Below are 17,290 nucleotides of genomic sequence, written 5' to 3' on the forward strand. Positions count from 1 at the left end.
TTCTTCTCTCTATAGGCTTCATAATGTTTTTACTTGATGACTGGTACAGTAGCTGTCTTTCAACATGAGCCAGTGAATAGAGCTGAACAGGAAGCGAACTAAGTAAAATAATGAAAAATATTTAGTTATTCAATAATTTATTGTTATTGCCATTTCTTAACTTTCAACTACTTCAATTAAATTAAAGATAGACAGATGTAATAAAAATAACAAAGCCATTTGGCTTTTCTCTCTCTCGCTCTCTTGTTCTCTCTCTCTCTCTCTCTCTCTCTCTCTCTTTCTCTCTCTCTCTCACACAAACACACACACACAGAAATAAAGACTGAGCAGGTGGATCATAATCCTTTGTAAAGCAAATGGGGTGATGACAGTTTCAGCCTGGTTCTGAAGGGAGAGCTCTGAGGATCTAAGATCCTATCCATCATATCAGATAATTCTCTGAGTTACCATTTTGGAATATTCTACAAGCCTCAAATGAAATTTAGCAATGACAAAACTGCTATTATGTTTTGATGTGATATTGTGCAGAATAACATCTGTTTTTGTTTGAAAGAGAGTGTCTAAAATGTAATTTAAACTTGGTGCAATCCTGTGGTATTCTAGATATGCAGAGGGGTTTAAGGAATTAAGCTTGGTTTAAATCGCTGTGTGAGTTTCAGACAATTGTAATTCCAGATGATTGAAATGAGATCATGTTTATATCTGGAAACTGCTGTTAACAGTATAACATCTCTAAAGATGCATTTTAATGTTACACTTGAAAAATATCAACAAAAGTGAAAACATCTGTAGCTGGCAGTAAATGATAACATTAGTAAATATTATGTAACAGTTTCTATGCATAATAAACCATTAGGTAATGTACAGTACAAGCATACATTTAAAGGAAAGTATACAGGTTTTGTGAGTTTTACCACCACTTATTTACAGTATGTATTGTTTAATTAACCCAGACATCTCATGAAAGCATTTGCCAGTATTTGATACTGATATCAGAGCAATTTTGGCTGCCTTGGGAGCCTCCGAAATGTCAACATTAAGCTTTGACAAATGGTGAGCAAAAGACTCTCTATTTCTCAATTTGGAAGAAAAGTAAGATTGATGGGCCATATATATATATATATATATATATATTATGTCCATATATGTATTCTCTGTTTGAATTTTACCCTACGTTCATGCTATACTGTAAGTAATGCATATAGTACTGCGAATCAATCTCCCGTCTTCAGTAAACATGTTGACAAAAAAGTGAACTTAAATAGTATATCGGATGCCACCAAGTATGTCTTAAACTTTAATAGGTATTCAGAATACCTTTTTATCTTCCATCTTGAAGATGTATTTCCATGTACATGACGGTCAATAAATACAATTACTGTTCGATTTAGAGTAACTGCACATCAGTTTGATGCACAAGCAGTTGCATCCCCATTCAGGTCATAAAAAAATGATCATATTATAATGTGACACACTTATGATGAGTGAAGTCATTTATATTTTTTAAAACTTAAATAACTAAATCCACCATGACCGAATCAAATGTGCAATCAAATGTAGCATTTGTACATTTTTCTTTGTATATTGTGTAAATACAGTCCATGTGTCATTTTCTTTGTTGTTCTGTATGCACTAGCCGTTGGTCTGTAGTGAGTGCATTGGGTTTTTGTGTAAAGGCTACATTCACTGACCCACAATCACAACTGATTGTGACAACTGTTTGTACACAAATACGGACATGGCATCAGGGTGAGGATGAAAACTGTATAAACCAGAATAATTTTTAATTTGGGAAAAAGTCAACAAAAAAGGCAAAAAAACTAACAAATAAAACAAATAGTAAGACACCAAGCTATACTGTGAGCAACTTATTTCTCAGCCTGGGATTAAAGCACATGCCAGAGGATTACCCACATGCCTTTTACCACTTGTAGCTCATCAAGTGTTTCATACACAGGGGGACATATTAGTTCCTACTAATCCATCTCTGGAATAGAAACAATATCTTAACAGTATTCTAAACATGTGCAAATATATTTCCCAGGCCATAAATAAAATGTGAATAGATAGCCTGCAGAAGGTTCTACTGTATAGGCTATGGCAGTTTCGACACTTGTTTTGTTCTTTAAGTTGACTTAAACCAACTGGAACCATTGTTTAAATTTCAGTTTCAGTTTCTTAAGAAATGCATACTGAAGTCCGTTAGAATATATGTCTTGGGTTTTTTTGATTAAGAAATGGTATTGGAATATATGCTCAGAATAATGAACCAAGGGATATGTTTGACTTACTTTGCACTGTTTTCATATACATAAATCAGATACATTGAGAAAGGTCAGAAAATAATACTACTGTTAAGTCAGGTGATTATCATAATTAGATTGCTCTGGCATAATAGACCAAGCTATGATCAGGGCTAGGCTATCTAACTAGCATTTACACTGAGAGGTTTCTACTTAATGAACATTTTAAGTAGACAAATGTCTATTGAAGCAAATTCAAGATTTAGAGGGGCATTTAGGCCAAACTAAAGGGCACTACATGCATACTTGTTTTTTGTGTTACAACCAGGTAAAACACAATAATTAATGTAAGTTGAAATGAGAGAACATACAAAGGCAACATTAAGATGCATAGCTTTATTAATGTTCACTACAATGTCACTTGATAGACAGTACAACTATATAGCACACATTTCCCAGTACCATCTTATGGTCTTCTACTCTTCAGATGCAGCAGGCTTTGTGAGAGAAAAAGGAGAATACTGGTTTGAGGTTTTAAAGTGAATTGCATTTCCCCTAATTCTTTATGCGCATACTACTTTGTGAACAGCTGTAGCATAGCAATTTTGTCTAAGCAGGTATGAATTGATAATCAGATTCATAGATTAGAATATTCAATCTGTGGGAGGAATTTAGCGTGACCACTTCCTTCAAGGCATATTAACCTATGTCCAAATACACAACTGGAAGGGGGGCTATACATGTATCAGCAGCACTCATTTAAAGGTGTCTCTCTTATGAACAAGTAGTTCACCTTGTAGGCTATAATGAAACTTTTGGAGTTAACAACTAAAGAATTGAAAAAAAAAAATGTAATGCAGGTTTACAACTAACCTTTAATCCCTTTAATCCCAAATCACGGCTCTTAGCTCTTATCTTGTTGACCTGGGACTCAGCAATGTCAGCACGTTCCTCAGCCTCCTCCAGTTCATGCTGCACCCTCCTGAACTTGGACATGTGAGTGTTAGCTTGCTCCTCCTAACAGAAAAAAATAGACAATATTAAACTAACGAAGGGTGTATGTAGAATGTCTTATGTCTTGAGTAAAAAGTCTCCATTAAAAGTTCGGACTAGTGCTCCACATCTGACATGTATGTTCAATTGGATTCAGATCAGGTGAATGTCTTTGCCAGTCAATAATTTTCCAAAAACTCCTTTGTTGCTTTAGCAATATGTTTGGGATCATTGTATTGTTGTAGACAGTGGCAGCCATACATGCCCAAACCATAACACTGCCACCACCATGTTTCAAAAATGAGGGGGGGCAGTTCCTTTGACATCCACACTTTGCTCTTGCCATTATTGTGATACAAGTAAATCATGGTCTCATCTGTCCACAAGACCTTTTTCCAGAACTCTACGGGCTCTTTTAGGTACTTCTTAGCAAACTGTAACCTGGCCATCCCATTTTGTGATTTTGCTTGTGTAGTATTCTGCAGACAGTAACCATTGACACATCCACACCCGCCTACTGAAAAGTGTTTCTGATCATTTGTACAAGTGTTTGCAGGGTTTTCTTTATTATGGTGATAATTCTTTGTTAATCAACTGTTGAGGTCTTCCTTGGCTTACCAGGCCCTTTGTGATTACTGAGCTCACCAGTGCTCTGTTTCTTCTTAATGATGTTCTAAACAGTTGCTTTTATTAAGCCTAAGGCTTGGCCTGTCCCTGACAGTTTTCTTCCTTAATTCTCCTAATAATGGCTTCCATGACTTAGCACAACTTCAGTTATCATGTTGACAAGTGCCATTGACAGACACCAAAGGCAACCAAAAGCTTTGAATCAAGACTAGCTACTGAAAGCTCTCTTATACCTGCACTAAGAAAGTCACTGGACACACCTGACTAATCAAAAACACCTGTGAAGCTACTTGGCACCAACATTATGGTGCGCTGAAATGGGGGGACTATCCAAATCCAAAATTGTGGAGCCAAATCAGAAAAAAATATGTTGTTGTCCCAAACATTATGGAGCTCACTGTATATAAATGTATTTGAACTTACAGCTTCCTCGGACTGCCTCTTGTAAGACTTTACTTTAAGTTGAAGTTTGTCCACCAAGTCCTGGAGTCTAATCATATTCTTCTTGTCCTCTTCAGTCTGTACAAAAAAAATTGTTTGTCTATGAAGCTTGAATGAATGTCAATATCTTACAGCAAATGTTGTTCAGAAATATTACATTTAAAAGATAATTAAGTGCATGACCTGGTAGATGAGCTCCTTGACTCTTCTCTCATATTTGCGGACACCTTTAATGGCATCAGCTCCACGCCTTATTTCAGCTTCAAGCTCATTCTCCAGCTCACGTACCTGTAAATGAAAATATTTGGCAACATTATTTGAGATTACTTTGTAGTTACCACATCAACTTCTTTGTTCTTGACAATACATTTTCTCCACAATTTATATTATATCTCTATAATCTAGCTATAACGTCATGACATGTGGCTGAAAAGTTCCGAGTATTGTAAGGTGGGAGGGGTGTAGCATTTACAATAAAGAAGTAACTTTATACCAGGAAAGAAAATGATCATTTTCATTATTCTTGACAAATGATGACACAGGTACAAAACCTTTTTTTTTAACTTGGTGTTTTCAGTCAATGGTTTTAGTCATGGACTTTGTCTTGTTTAATGTCCTCAGATGGTAGTTTTTACATTCAATGAAATACATAGATTACCCTAGCCTCCAGTTTCTGGAGCTGTTTCTTTCCGCCCTTCATGGCCAGAGTTTCAGCCTCTTCCAGACGGTGCTGCAGGTCCTTGACTGTGACCTCCAGGTTCTTTTTCATTCTTTCCAGATGGGCGCTGGTGTCCTGCTCCTTCTTTAGTTCCTCTGCCATCATGGCAGCCTGTATTTTTAACGCACATAATCTCAGTGAAACTGTAGCAATCTAAACACATTTAATGATTTAATTAATTACATAAAGGCACATTACTATAATGCTTACATCAGTGATGGCTTTCTTAGCCTTTTCCTCAGCATTTCTTGCTTCCTGCATGGCCTCCTCTGCCTCCCCTTGCAGCTGACTTATATCTCCTTCCAGCTTCTTCTTAGTGTTGATGAGACTCGTGTTCTGTAATTAGTTTAATTTTGAAATGTCAGTGGCATTTATGTGAAATTATACAGCACTAAAATGAAACATGAGTGAATTTTAATGTGGAAAGTTGCATATTATAAACTTGTTGACCCACCTGGGAATGAAGCAGCGCCACTCGTTCACTGACGTCCACCAGCTCCTGCTCAGCCACTTTTCGGCTTCTCTCCGTTTGCTCCAGAGCAGCTCTCAGTTCTTCAATCTCAGCCTGCATCAGAGAGTTCCTGCGCTCCACTATGACAACTTGTTCTTTCAGGTCCTCTTGGCCTCTGATGGCGTCGTCAAGGTGAATAATAGCATCCTAGGAGATAATTACATATACGATGGTAAATGCATGAAAGAGACAGGGAACTTTGAATATTACTCTGAATGGCTCCATGTACCTTGAGCTGTCCCTGGACATTTCTCAGTTGTTTCTGAGCCTCAGCTGCTTGGCGGTTGGCGTGGCTGAGCTGGATTTCCATTTCATTGAGATCTCCCTCCATTTTTTTCTTGATTCTCACAGCATCGTTCCTGGCTCGGATTTCTGCATCCAAGGCATTTTGCATTGAATCAATAACCCTCTGGCTATTCCTTTTCATCTGCTCCATCTCTTCATCTTTCTCAGCGATTTTCCTGTCCACCTCAGATTTAACTTGACTAAGCTCAAGCTGGATTCGAAGAATCTTGGATTCTTCATGTTCCAAAGAAGCCTTGTTATGGGTAAAAACAAGATTAAAACAAAATTAGAAATATACCACAATATAAATGCACTGTTAAATGAGTGTGCACCATTATCATCAGCTTTCAGGTTGTGGTTGTAAAATATACCTCGGCTTCTTCCAGAGCAGTCTGGAGTTCCATCTTTTCGATCTCAGCTTGCTTCTTAGACTTTTCCAGCTCATGGATAACTTTCCCATTTTCTCCAATCTGTTCAGTAAGATCTGAGATTTCCTCTGTAATTAAATCAACATCAAACTTTAATTTGAATGTTTGAATGCTTGAATATCAGTGGAAAAATACTCTTAAACAGTTAGCATACGTTGTAAATTCTTGTTCTCCCGTTTCAGGGTCTCCAGTTGATCCAAAGCTTCTTCATAAGAGTTCTTCAACTTGAAGAGCTCAGTGCTCAGAGAACGAGCCTCTTTCTGAGCACCTTCCAGCTCTGTTTGACTTTCCTCAAACTTCTGCTTCCAGTCAGCTAGAATCTATAATCGATTTAACGATAACACAGCTACAGTAGGTATATTTAAATCACTGTGTATTGCCCTTACACCAATATCAATCACTGGCAAGCATCCAGTACCTTGTCAAAATTCCGCTGCTTCTTATCAAGGGCAGCTGCTTGAGCATTTGCCCTCTCCACATCAGCCATAAGGTCTTCAACCTCATTCAGCAGTCTCTGCTTGGTCTTTTCCAAGGAAGAACACTTGGAATTCACTGCCTCAATGCACTCTTCTGCCTCTTGCAGACGTTGAGCAAGCTTTTTCCTGCGGCAAGGTGCATTTATCTTTTAAATGCTGGTCATGTTTGTTAATATATAAACCATGTTAAAGAAATAATGATTACTTGGCTTCCTCAAGTTCCTCAGTGCGTTGAATGGCATCAGTTTCATATTTAGTTCTCCACTGAGCCACCTCACTGTTGGCCTTGGACATTCCTCGCTGCAGCTCAGTCTTGGCCTCCTGCTCCTCCTCATACTGCTCCCTCAGCAGGTCACAGTCATGGCGGGCTGACTGTAGAGCATGGGCAAGGGCATTCTTTGCCTTTGAAGAAGAAAAAAAAAAGATATTTTAATAACACACAGATACACACACCCACTCTCTATCTCACAGACAAACATACATATATGTAATATTTCCTAATTATCCTTTAATAAAGCTTGCCTTTATAGGACAGCTATGATTGTTCTTTTAAAGAAAATTATATTTTAAAATATATATTTTTGAGTAATCTGGTTGTATTGTCTTTGCATATCCCATACTGCAGGCCAGTGACATAGCTTACATTTTTATAAATGATACATTTGGGCAGTAGAGCAGTTCTTGAATACCTTGTTCAAGCATGTGGCACCAACAACTTACCCAAGTTGAGAACCTATAACTTTATTGTAAGAAGCCTAAAAAATTATCTACATTGCTGTTTCCTGTGTATAATGGAACAATAAAGATTTGCCAGTTGTCTGAACATCATCTATACCATATATCTTCAGATACTTACATCAGTCTTAGATCAGTCTTACATAGTTTCAAGTTCAGGTTTTCTGTAGCTTTTACATACATTTTTAAATTATTACTTTTGCATATTTAAGGCTTTTTAAAAAACTTTGAATCAGATATAATTAATTTAATTAAAGCATCACCTTTGTTTCCTCTTCCACAAATCTCTTAAGTTCTTCAATTTGCTGAGTGAAGGCTTGTTTACTCCTTGTCATCTGTGACAGCAAAGCATCTTTTTCTTCAAGCGTTCTGGAAAACTCACCTTGAAGAAGATGATGTGAAAATGTTGGTAGCTTGCACTGTGATGCAAAAATAATTAATGTGTTGCATGAACTGTGTTCCTTACTTACCATTTTCTGTCTGGAGTCTTGCTTTTTGAACATTGATTTCATTCATCTGACGAGAAGCCTCTTCATACTTGGATTTGTATTCATTTAGTTGGTCTTCCAAAGTATGACACATCTTTTCAAAATTTGCCTTCAAATGAAATGACAAAAGCATGTTATGACAGTTAATAATAATTAATATTTGAATACTTCCTTTGATCACACATTTTAAAGAAGTTTACTTTTGATTTGGCCACAGATTCCATGTTGCTGGAAAGGTCATCAATCTCCATTTTGAATTCACACTTCTCCTTCTCCAGCTTCTGTTTGACACGCTGAAGGCTTTCAATTTGTTCTCCTAACTCTGCCACGGTGTCTGAATGCTTCTTACGGAGGGCAGCAGTCGTGGCCTCATGCTGAAGAGTGGACTCCTCAAGATCACGCCGCAGTTTCTGGAACTCAGCTTCACGCTTCATGTTCATCTCAATCTGAGTTGCGGTTGCCCCACCAGCTTCTTCAAGCCTCTCACTGATCTCCTCCAGTTCCCTAGAGAGATCAACTCTCTGTTTTTCAACCTTGGCTCGAGTAGCGCGTTCAGCTTCAATCTCTTCTTCCAGTTCTTCAACGCGGGCCTATAAAAACAGGACAATACTGTTAAGACCTTAAAAAATAATAGAACAGGATAGTCATAATAAGTGCCTCTGAAATTACCTGCAACTCCTTTATCTTCTTTTGAGATTGCAGTCCCATATTTTGCTCATCTTCAATTTTGCTAAGAAGCTGGCTAAGTTCAAAGTCTTTCCTGGCAAGTAAAATCATATTGTTATCAAATGTTTTGGTAATTTGCACTTTTTCCCAATGTCCACTGAGTATACATTTAATTTTCACTATTGTTTGAATCATACTTTTTTAGCCGCTCCTCCATTTGCAGTCTGTCATTCTCCAAATCCATTATGGATTCTTGAGTAAGTTTCAGGTCCCCCTCAAGTTTTCTCTTGGCTCTCTCCAAGTCCATACGGAGTTTCTTCTCTTGCTCCAGAGAACCCTCGAGCTGTAAGGTTATAACATGTCTTACATTTTTGGAAAATCGAATTCATTTTGAGCAGATGCTTGGACTTCAAACTCACATCATCCACTTGCTGTTCAAGCTTTGCCTTTGCTTTGGTTAGAGTGTTGACTTTGTCTTCCTCTGCCTGCAGATCATCAAGGGTCTGCTGATGTGCCTCTTGGAGGGCTTTCTTCTCCTTGGTTAACTTAGCAATGGTTTCATCCAGGGATGACATTTCCTCAGTCAGGTTTTTCACCTAAAGGAGTGCAAATATGCTAAGTTATATTCTGATTACTTCTGTGCATTTCAAAGTCAGACCGTTTTAATTATTATCATATAGTAGTATAATTTGACCTTGTTCTCTGTGGCATGTTTCTCTTTTTCCACTTTGGCCAAGGTAAGCTCTAAGTCATCAATGTCTTTCTTCAGCTCAGAGCATTCATCCTCCAGTTTCCTCTTCTTGGCAGTCAGTTCAGCATTAATTTCCTCTTCATCCTCCAGCCTCTCATTTAACTCCTTCAGTTTTGCTTCAAGTTGGATTTTATTTTTTATTAGGCCCTCACACCTCTCCTCTGCATCTGAGAGACTTTCACTTTCCTGAAGAAAAATGGAATTAGAGCAAGCATTAATACAAAGTGGATTTTCGTTTATACATAATTCTCATACATTTATAATCCTACTCACAGACTGAACTTGCAGTTGCAAATCATTCTTTTCCTGGAGCAGAGTAACCATTTTGCCTTCAAGCTCCTTCCTCTTCGCTTTTTCCTTTGCAAGCTCTTCCTTGCACTTTGCAAATTCCTCCTTCATGTTGGCCATTTCTTTCTCTGTTTCTGCACTCCTCAAAAGTGGCTTAATCTTGAAATAAAGCTTCATCCATGGCCAGTGTTTCACGTTCATGAATGAGCGAATGTTGTACTGGATTGTGAAAATGGACTCTCTGCAAATATTATTATTATACAATTTTATTATATTATATCATCATTACGTTTCTCAGGTCTAAAAATTGTCCATAATATTTTAAGGTAATATGCTGTTACCTTCTTTCCATCATCTGTGCAAATTCCTTTCTCATGAGGAAACCACGACACAAGGCTTGAGTGATGGTGATGAGTACAGTCAGTTTCTCATCCCGCATCTCCTCCAGGGTACCCAGCAGACCGGCTTTGAAAAACACCTATAAATATTAAATAGGCATTTTGGGAAAAAGGCAGGTAGTAGCAAATCATGAATGAAAGTTAATCAACATTTGTATACAGTATGTGACTTGCCTTAGTATGCCCAAATCTGTATTGAGTGTGGTCCACATCAATTGATGCCAAGAGCTTCTCTGAAGCTTTCTTGTTGTCTATAAATTTACCTTCTGGGATAACACTGGCATTCAGTAATTTGTACCTATGTGATATAAAAAGTAAGCATAAGTGAAATATGGATTGGGTCCTTCACCTAAAATACAGTTTGTATTGAACATTTAAGTCAAGTAGCTGAGATGTTACCTCTGCTTGAAATCTCCATATAGAATTCTGCTTGGGAACCCCTTCCTGCAGATTCTGATCCCTTCCAGCACACCATTACACCTCAACTGGTGGATAACCAGTTGGTTCTCCATTGCACCTGTAATTATGACCATATTGCTGAAACTGTGGGGTATTATTTATGATAGGTGATTGTATTTTTATCCAATAATTTTTCATCTCTTTACCTGGTGTCTTGGTCTCGTTGGGAATAATGCATCTTACAAAATGAGGGTGTGTGCTTCTCAAATTAGTCATAAGCTTCCCCAGGTTTTCCTGGTCAACAGAATATTATTTATTCGCAACACAATATAAGCATAGGTAGATTATTTATTATTCATAACTAACATCATAAAAAATTTAACCCAATGTTATGCAAGGAAAATAGGGACTGGGTGGTAGGGCATAACTTTCTCTTTTTAAGAAATAGATCTGTTTGACTGGTTTAAGTAATGAATAAGATACCCTGAAGAGAGCAGACACAGTCTGGAAGGATGAGCCCTTCTTTTTGGCAGCTTTCTTCCCACCACCACTCTCTGTAAGTACAAACCATGAAAAAACAGTACAAACCATGACACAACTGACAGTCAATGCCGATATTTAAGGAAAATGTGGTAATAAAATTATTGTCTGCAGATGAATAGCTGGAACACTTTGAGGATAACAGTTTTAAGGCATAAATAGTATATAAATAATTTGACAGATTAAACGAAAAACGGGCTCACATACCATCAACTGATGAAAAGTTTGCATAGAGCTGGGCTAGCAGTTTCAGAGAGGATTTCTGGTACAGCTGCACAACAGAGTCATTCAGGGGGTCCTTGTTTTTGTCTAACCAGCCGCTGACATTGTAGTCTACTGTCCCAGCGTAGTGCACCAGGGAGAAGTGGGCCTCAGCCTTGCCCTTGGCAGGCTTGGGCTTCTGGAAGTTGTTTGATTTACCAAGATGTTGGTCATACAACTTGTTTTTGAAGGTTGTGTCTGAAGCCTTTGGGAACATACACTCCTCTTCAAGGATGGAGAAAATTCCCATTGGCTGTAAATCAAAACCCACAGAAACAAAAAAAAATACATTCAGTATCACTACATTTAGATGTACACACAAAGCATTTGCCATAACTGTTTTCTTACCTTCTCAATAAGCTCAATGCAGGCAGCCAAATCCATACCAAAATCTATAAACTCCCATTCAATTCCCTCTTTCTTGTACTCTTCTTGTTCAAGTACAAACATATGGTGGTTGAAAAACTGTTGCAGTTTCTCATTGGTGAAGTTGATACACAGTTGCTCCAAGCTGTTGTACTGTAATGTAATGTAAAAGTCTTTGTCATTTCCTTTAATGAATTGAATTATTTCAGTATCCATTGTGCATAAATATTTAAAATATTATTCATAATCACACTCTATTCGTACATCAAAGATCTCAAATCCAGCGATGTCCAGGACACCGATGAAGAACTGTCTGGACTGCTTTGTGTCCAACATCTGGTTGATACGGATAACCATCCATAAGAACATTTTCTCATAGACTGATTTAGCTAGGGCACCCATAGAGTTGTACACCTGCAAAGAAAAGAAGAGGTTCAGCTCACTTCCCCATTGAAGGCTATTAAAACCAATATTTTCCTGCTAGAACATAGTACCTGCTGTACAGTCTGGCCCTTGGTGACAAACTCATTTCCCACCTTCACTCTGGGATAGCATAGAGCTTTGAGCAAATCGGCAGAGTTCAGGCCCATGAGGTAAGCAACTTTGTCAGCAACTGAAGGGGACGCATGTACAGTATATAAGTACAGGTGCATCTAGTAGTTCCCACATTAATTCATGCATGTTGATAATTGGTAGTATGCTTAAAAATAACATTTTTTACCCTCAGTGCCATCAGGCTCAGCTTGCTCCTCACGTGGTTTCTGTTTAAACTTCATGTTCCCTTCATGCATCACAGCACCTGTCAGCTTGTAGATGCTAATTTTTTCTTCAGCAGTGAATCCCAAAATGTCAATTGCACTCTGGAAATGCATAGAAATGAAGTCACTAGTGGAGTTTTATAACAGCTCTCCAAACATGCAATTGCAATTACAGCACCTTAAAATTTTCCACTTACATCAGTGGCCATGAGCTCTTCACTATCATCAATACTGGGCACACTGATCTCCCCTCGACAGATAAATGGATAGTCATAGGGATTCGTAGTGATAAGAAGCGTTTCTGGTCAGAAAAAAGATGCAGAATTTTATTTAATGACTTTCACAATCACTTGAAATTAATAGTTTGCTTTTCTGAAATCAGAATGGTTAAAGTCTATAGCTGAACTATAAATCACTTAAAAAGCATTTTTATTATTTTCATAATCTACATTTTAATATTTTCATTTGCATATTTTCATGGCATATCACTGTAGGGCTAGTTAAAACGTCCTGCTGCTGAAGTCATCATTGTATTATGAGTCTATAGAAATCCTTAAATACCTTTTTTGTTAATAAATTCAACAGTCCAGTGATGCATCTTGAATATATTCACAATGTATTCTAATTGAAATCAGAGCCTCTACAGTGCAGCAGAGAAATCTGCTAAAATGGCCTCTAGGTGGCAGCCATATACCAGATGTGTTGTCTCAGACAGTCAAATGTATTACACAAACCAGATAGGCCACCATCAATTACCAATATTAGATTTCCCAGGCTATAGCCGTTAGAATGCTTGTGGTATGAAGATTAGGAAGTTATCTTGTACTGTATGTTTGCTCATATGCTTACATGTGCGGAAAATGTTTGGAATGTTTAGCATACTTTTCACATTACAGACGAAGAGCACTGAAAATAGATAAATGAATCCTGCTGTTTTCTCTGCAATTAATCTTTCAAGTACCTGTATCAGACTTCAGGCAATACATGTTAACTACTTATAAAGACATTTAAGATGTTTAATATTTAAAAAAACAAAAAACAAAACAAGCCATTCATTATTGTTTACTTGACACAGATGGGGCAAATAAAGAACCTTTGTTCGAAAGTATATCCCTTACCAATAAGTTCAGGCTTCTTGTTGGACGTGATCTGGTAAAAGATATGATAGCTCCGTTCTGCAGAAAGCTGGAAGGTTACCCTTGACTTTTCTAGCAGATCTGTCAAGTCAAAGAAAAAAATTGTTGACAGTGCAGGATAATATACCTAATAAAATTATTGTCATTGTGAATATTCTAGAACTCACAAGTTTCAATATCAGCGGAAGCCAGTTTTCCTGTGGTTCCAAAATGAATTCTGATGAATTTACCCTAAAATGATTTTTAAAAGAATGTACTATTTAGTAACTGCAGTGTGTACTTAAAGAGGGTGAGTTATGATAATGGTTTTTCAGTTACAAAATGGTAGTTGAATAATGTACAATGCCAACTGAAAACTTACAAAGCGTGACGAGTTGTCATTCCTGACAGTCTTGGCATTACCAAAAGCCTCCAGCAGAGGGTTGGCTGAAATAATCTGATCCTCCAGTGTTCCCTACGGAAAACATGCTTCCAATTTTCTGTCTATTTCTGAAAAATGAACTACTTCACAAATGAGAAAATGGAAAGATCTCTTGGAGTTGGAAAGAGATCACCTACCTGCATTTTGCCAGAAGCTGGAGCCTCTTTCTTCTTGTCACCAGAAACCGCAATTGTTGCAAAGTACTGGATGACACGTTTTGTGTTCACAGTCTTTCCTGCACCAGATTCTCCACTAAGTATAAAGAACATAGTTCAATATTTATAACAAAGCTTCATGTTAATGTCAAACTACATCAATATTTTATGACACGCTGGACAACTTACGTGATCAATATTGATTGATTTTCTCTATCTGTATAAAAAGAATGAACACAGAAATTTCATTAATAAAAAATAAAAAAAGCAGAATAATTGTATTCAATGCTTAATACCCTTACTGGAATGTACCTGAGCTCTGTAATGTTTAAATTGCATAACTTGGATTGTTGCATATATCAAATATTACTCAAATATTCAGCGAAAGATGATTTCTGAGAAAATTCCAATGTTTCACTGCAATCTATTAAAGTTCAGGGAATATTTACCGGTCAGCATAAACTGATAGGCATTGTCCGAAATGGTGAATATGTGGGGTGGTGCCTCCTGGCGCTTTTTGCCTCTGTAGGCAACCACGACCTCTTGATTGTACACAGGGAGCCACTTGTAGGGGTTCACAGTGACGCAGAACAGCCCAGAGTAGGTCTGACATTTAAAAGGAATGATTAATTTAAGCTAATTTGGAGCTGGTTTAGGTGAAACCATTAATGATTCAGACAAAACTTACATAGATCATCCATGAAGCGTAACGCTCTTTGAGGTTATACAGCACAGAGGCTTCATTGAGGTGAGTCAACATGGCCATGTCTTCAATTTTATCAAACTTGGGGGGGTTCATTGGGAAGACTTGGTCATCCTTAACTGTGAGTGTCTAGAGGAGAAAACACTTTTATTAATGATTTTCTGCCATTTGTAAACTTCAACAAAAGGGTACAGTGTAATCTTATTCTCTGTGTGATACTTACTTTCCCATCTTCAGTTTTTACAGTGACTTTGCCACCCTCTTTGCTTTGAATAGTGCCTTTGACATAGAGCTCTTTAGGTTCATATGCAAAGACAGCAGATTTGGCATCAAAAGGCTTGTTTTGGGACTCTATTCGCTCTCGTTCCGGCTTCCGTAAATATGGGGCAGCCACCCCAAAGGCTTCCATCTCTGCATCCGAACTCATAGCTGCAACACACTGCAGAAGACAACAACAGTGTCGGATGCATTTTTTTTCCTTCTTAAAAAAATATGTAGTCATATTGCTGCAACTTGCAATTACCCAACAGGTTTTGAGACAGCAAATGTCCCCTGGAAATATGATTTAATGCATGACTGCATATCTGCCTACATGTTGGTGCTGGCAGTGGTTGAGGTGTGTATTGGGCCAAAGTGTCTATACACTGTCAAGGACCATGGACAGGAGCATGGATGCAAAGGCACACATTCTATATTGAACTCTAATTTCTTTCAATGAACAGAAATTATGAAATTATGATCATATACTGTAAATTGCTTTTGGTAGTCAGTACTAGCTGTATCACATTTTTAATGCATGGGATTATGAGGTCTGACTGCGAGGGTGTTCCAGTCACTCTGAGAGCATGTGGGCTCCTATGGCCTCATTATCATCAACTTTCCTTATGTATACTGTCATGGTTCTGGGGTGTAGTGGCCTTGTGCTGCCACTAGAAGGCACCTGGCCTTTGAGAATTTCTTAATGTGTTCCAGGTGTCTGATTTCTCAATTATTTTCACCTGGGGAGGTGCCTTTATAAGCACTGACAGAACACCCATCTGCGCTTCTGTGTAAAACCTCATTATCACAAAGCCGGTACGACATTGGTATAGGTGCTCGTTGGACGAATTACAGAATTGTGTTGTGGTTGGTTCTGTGTCCTGGGTTAAGGCGATTCAGTCTCTTAGCGCTGTGAGCGCATTCTGACGCCTTAAGAGTATTCATACTTTTCTTTTGAGCTCGTGTGAGCCGGTGGGTATTCGGACGTTGTCCCTGGTATGTATTTTGTTTGCGTTTTTCTGAGCTGCGTCTCAGGTTTTTCTTTTCGCTGAGTAAGTTTTGCTACTCAGTTGTCTATTTTCTTTTAAGACCAGTTTTGGGTTTGGTACCAGAGCTTCGCCTCTGTACCACTGGTCCTCTTATTTTTTCGCCCTGGTTTTTACGGGTCGCTTTTGGTTTCACAAGCCAGTTTTACGGCTGGACAAGGTGGTCCTTCGGAGTGGCTTTTTACTCCGTGTTTTTTGGTTCTTGTTTATGATCCTTTGTGTGCGGGAGTTACTCTCCCTAGGATCTTATTTGTTTTGTGTTTTACTTGTGGGTGTTCCCTTTCCCTTTGTCCTTCGGGACTTTGTGGCTAAACGCTTCCGGTAGCGTTAGCTTTTCGTTCCCCTATATTAGTCGCTTCTGGTTCTCCAACACCTCCACACCATTATAGTATACAATCATCAATCTCCTTTCCAGGTATAATCCCTGTCAGCCACCTGGCCAGCTTCTCATTTTAGATTACATACAGTACCATTGTTATGAAATCATTTTGTTTTGTCATCATGTTTTCATATTCTTCTTCTAATTAACTTTCTACCTAACAATTAGATTACTATACAGAATAGTGTTAGTACCAAAAGTTAGTATTACATACACTCCTCAGTCCTATTCATACTGTGTACAACACAGATTACAGCACATCACTGTTTGCTCATGTAGGAATAAACATAGAAAATACATTCAGAATCACGGGCAATTAATGTAATCCCTTTGTCCATACACATGCTGCCTCCAGACATACAGGTGAAATAAGCTGTAATAATATTATTAACATTCAACTTCAACATTCAAAATTAAGGACAAATGTGAGGTTATCATCATCTTCCAATCACTTGCATTACATAAACTATAAAACTTACCCTCTCCGATTCCTCTTAAGAAATGTTGAAACCTACAATGCTACAGTCCAAAAGAGCAAAAATGGAAAATGATTAAAATTATGCATCTTAATTCCATCGCAAAATGACTTCAACATTAAACTTGCTAAGCTTTGTTTGAGGAAAGACTAGTAGATCCAACAAGTTTCAGTGAGCTTACCCATTAAGGTCCTGATCACAGTGTCTAGGTTGCCCAGACTGTTGCCATTTTTATAATGATCCTTTTGGCTGGCATTAAGACTAAATACCTATATTTGGATTTTAGGTGTCTTATGTATTTAGGTGGGGGAGGGGGGTAGAGTATTGGTGATTGAAAAAAAAAA

General features: G+C 37.9%; 1 protein-coding gene across 1 annotated transcript; it reads right to left on the reverse strand.

The window, feature by feature from the left end:
- Nucleotides 1-2,620: 2,620 nt before the first annotated feature.
- Nucleotides 2,621-17,184, reverse strand: LOC118220554 (myosin heavy chain, fast skeletal muscle-like). Its single transcript, XM_035404392.1, has 41 exons — nucleotides 17,128-17,184; nucleotides 16,950-16,989; nucleotides 15,011-15,226; nucleotides 14,773-14,916; nucleotides 14,534-14,690; nucleotides 14,274-14,301; nucleotides 14,067-14,181; nucleotides 13,870-13,962; nucleotides 13,676-13,739; nucleotides 13,491-13,589; nucleotides 12,570-12,673; nucleotides 12,336-12,474; nucleotides 12,109-12,227; nucleotides 11,879-12,028; nucleotides 11,597-11,767; nucleotides 11,195-11,501; nucleotides 10,931-11,001; nucleotides 10,654-10,741; nucleotides 10,448-10,565; nucleotides 10,223-10,346; nucleotides 9,992-10,128; nucleotides 9,636-9,891; nucleotides 9,306-9,548; nucleotides 9,031-9,207; nucleotides 8,809-8,954; nucleotides 8,615-8,705; nucleotides 8,146-8,535; nucleotides 7,928-8,054; nucleotides 7,721-7,839; nucleotides 6,928-7,124; nucleotides 6,665-6,848; nucleotides 6,401-6,566; nucleotides 6,190-6,314; nucleotides 5,763-6,071; nucleotides 5,477-5,680; nucleotides 5,233-5,358; nucleotides 4,963-5,133; nucleotides 4,488-4,592; nucleotides 4,287-4,382; nucleotides 3,117-3,260; nucleotides 2,621-2,740 (listed from the first exon to the last, which is right to left on the reverse strand). The coding sequence occupies exons 3-41, from the start codon at nucleotides 15,212-15,214 to the stop codon at nucleotides 2,720-2,722; spliced, it is 5,829 nt and encodes a 1,942-aa protein (XP_035260283.1). The 5' UTR covers nucleotides 15,215-15,226; nucleotides 16,950-16,989; nucleotides 17,128-17,184; the 3' UTR covers nucleotides 2,621-2,719.
- Nucleotides 17,185-17,290: the final 106 nt, after the last annotated feature.

The sequence above is a fragment of the Anguilla anguilla genome, chromosome 2 (assembly GCF_013347855.1).
Source record: "Anguilla anguilla isolate fAngAng1 chromosome 2, fAngAng1.pri, whole genome shotgun sequence".
In the NCBI taxonomy this organism is placed as follows: Eukaryota; Metazoa; Chordata; class Actinopteri; order Anguilliformes; family Anguillidae; genus Anguilla; species Anguilla anguilla.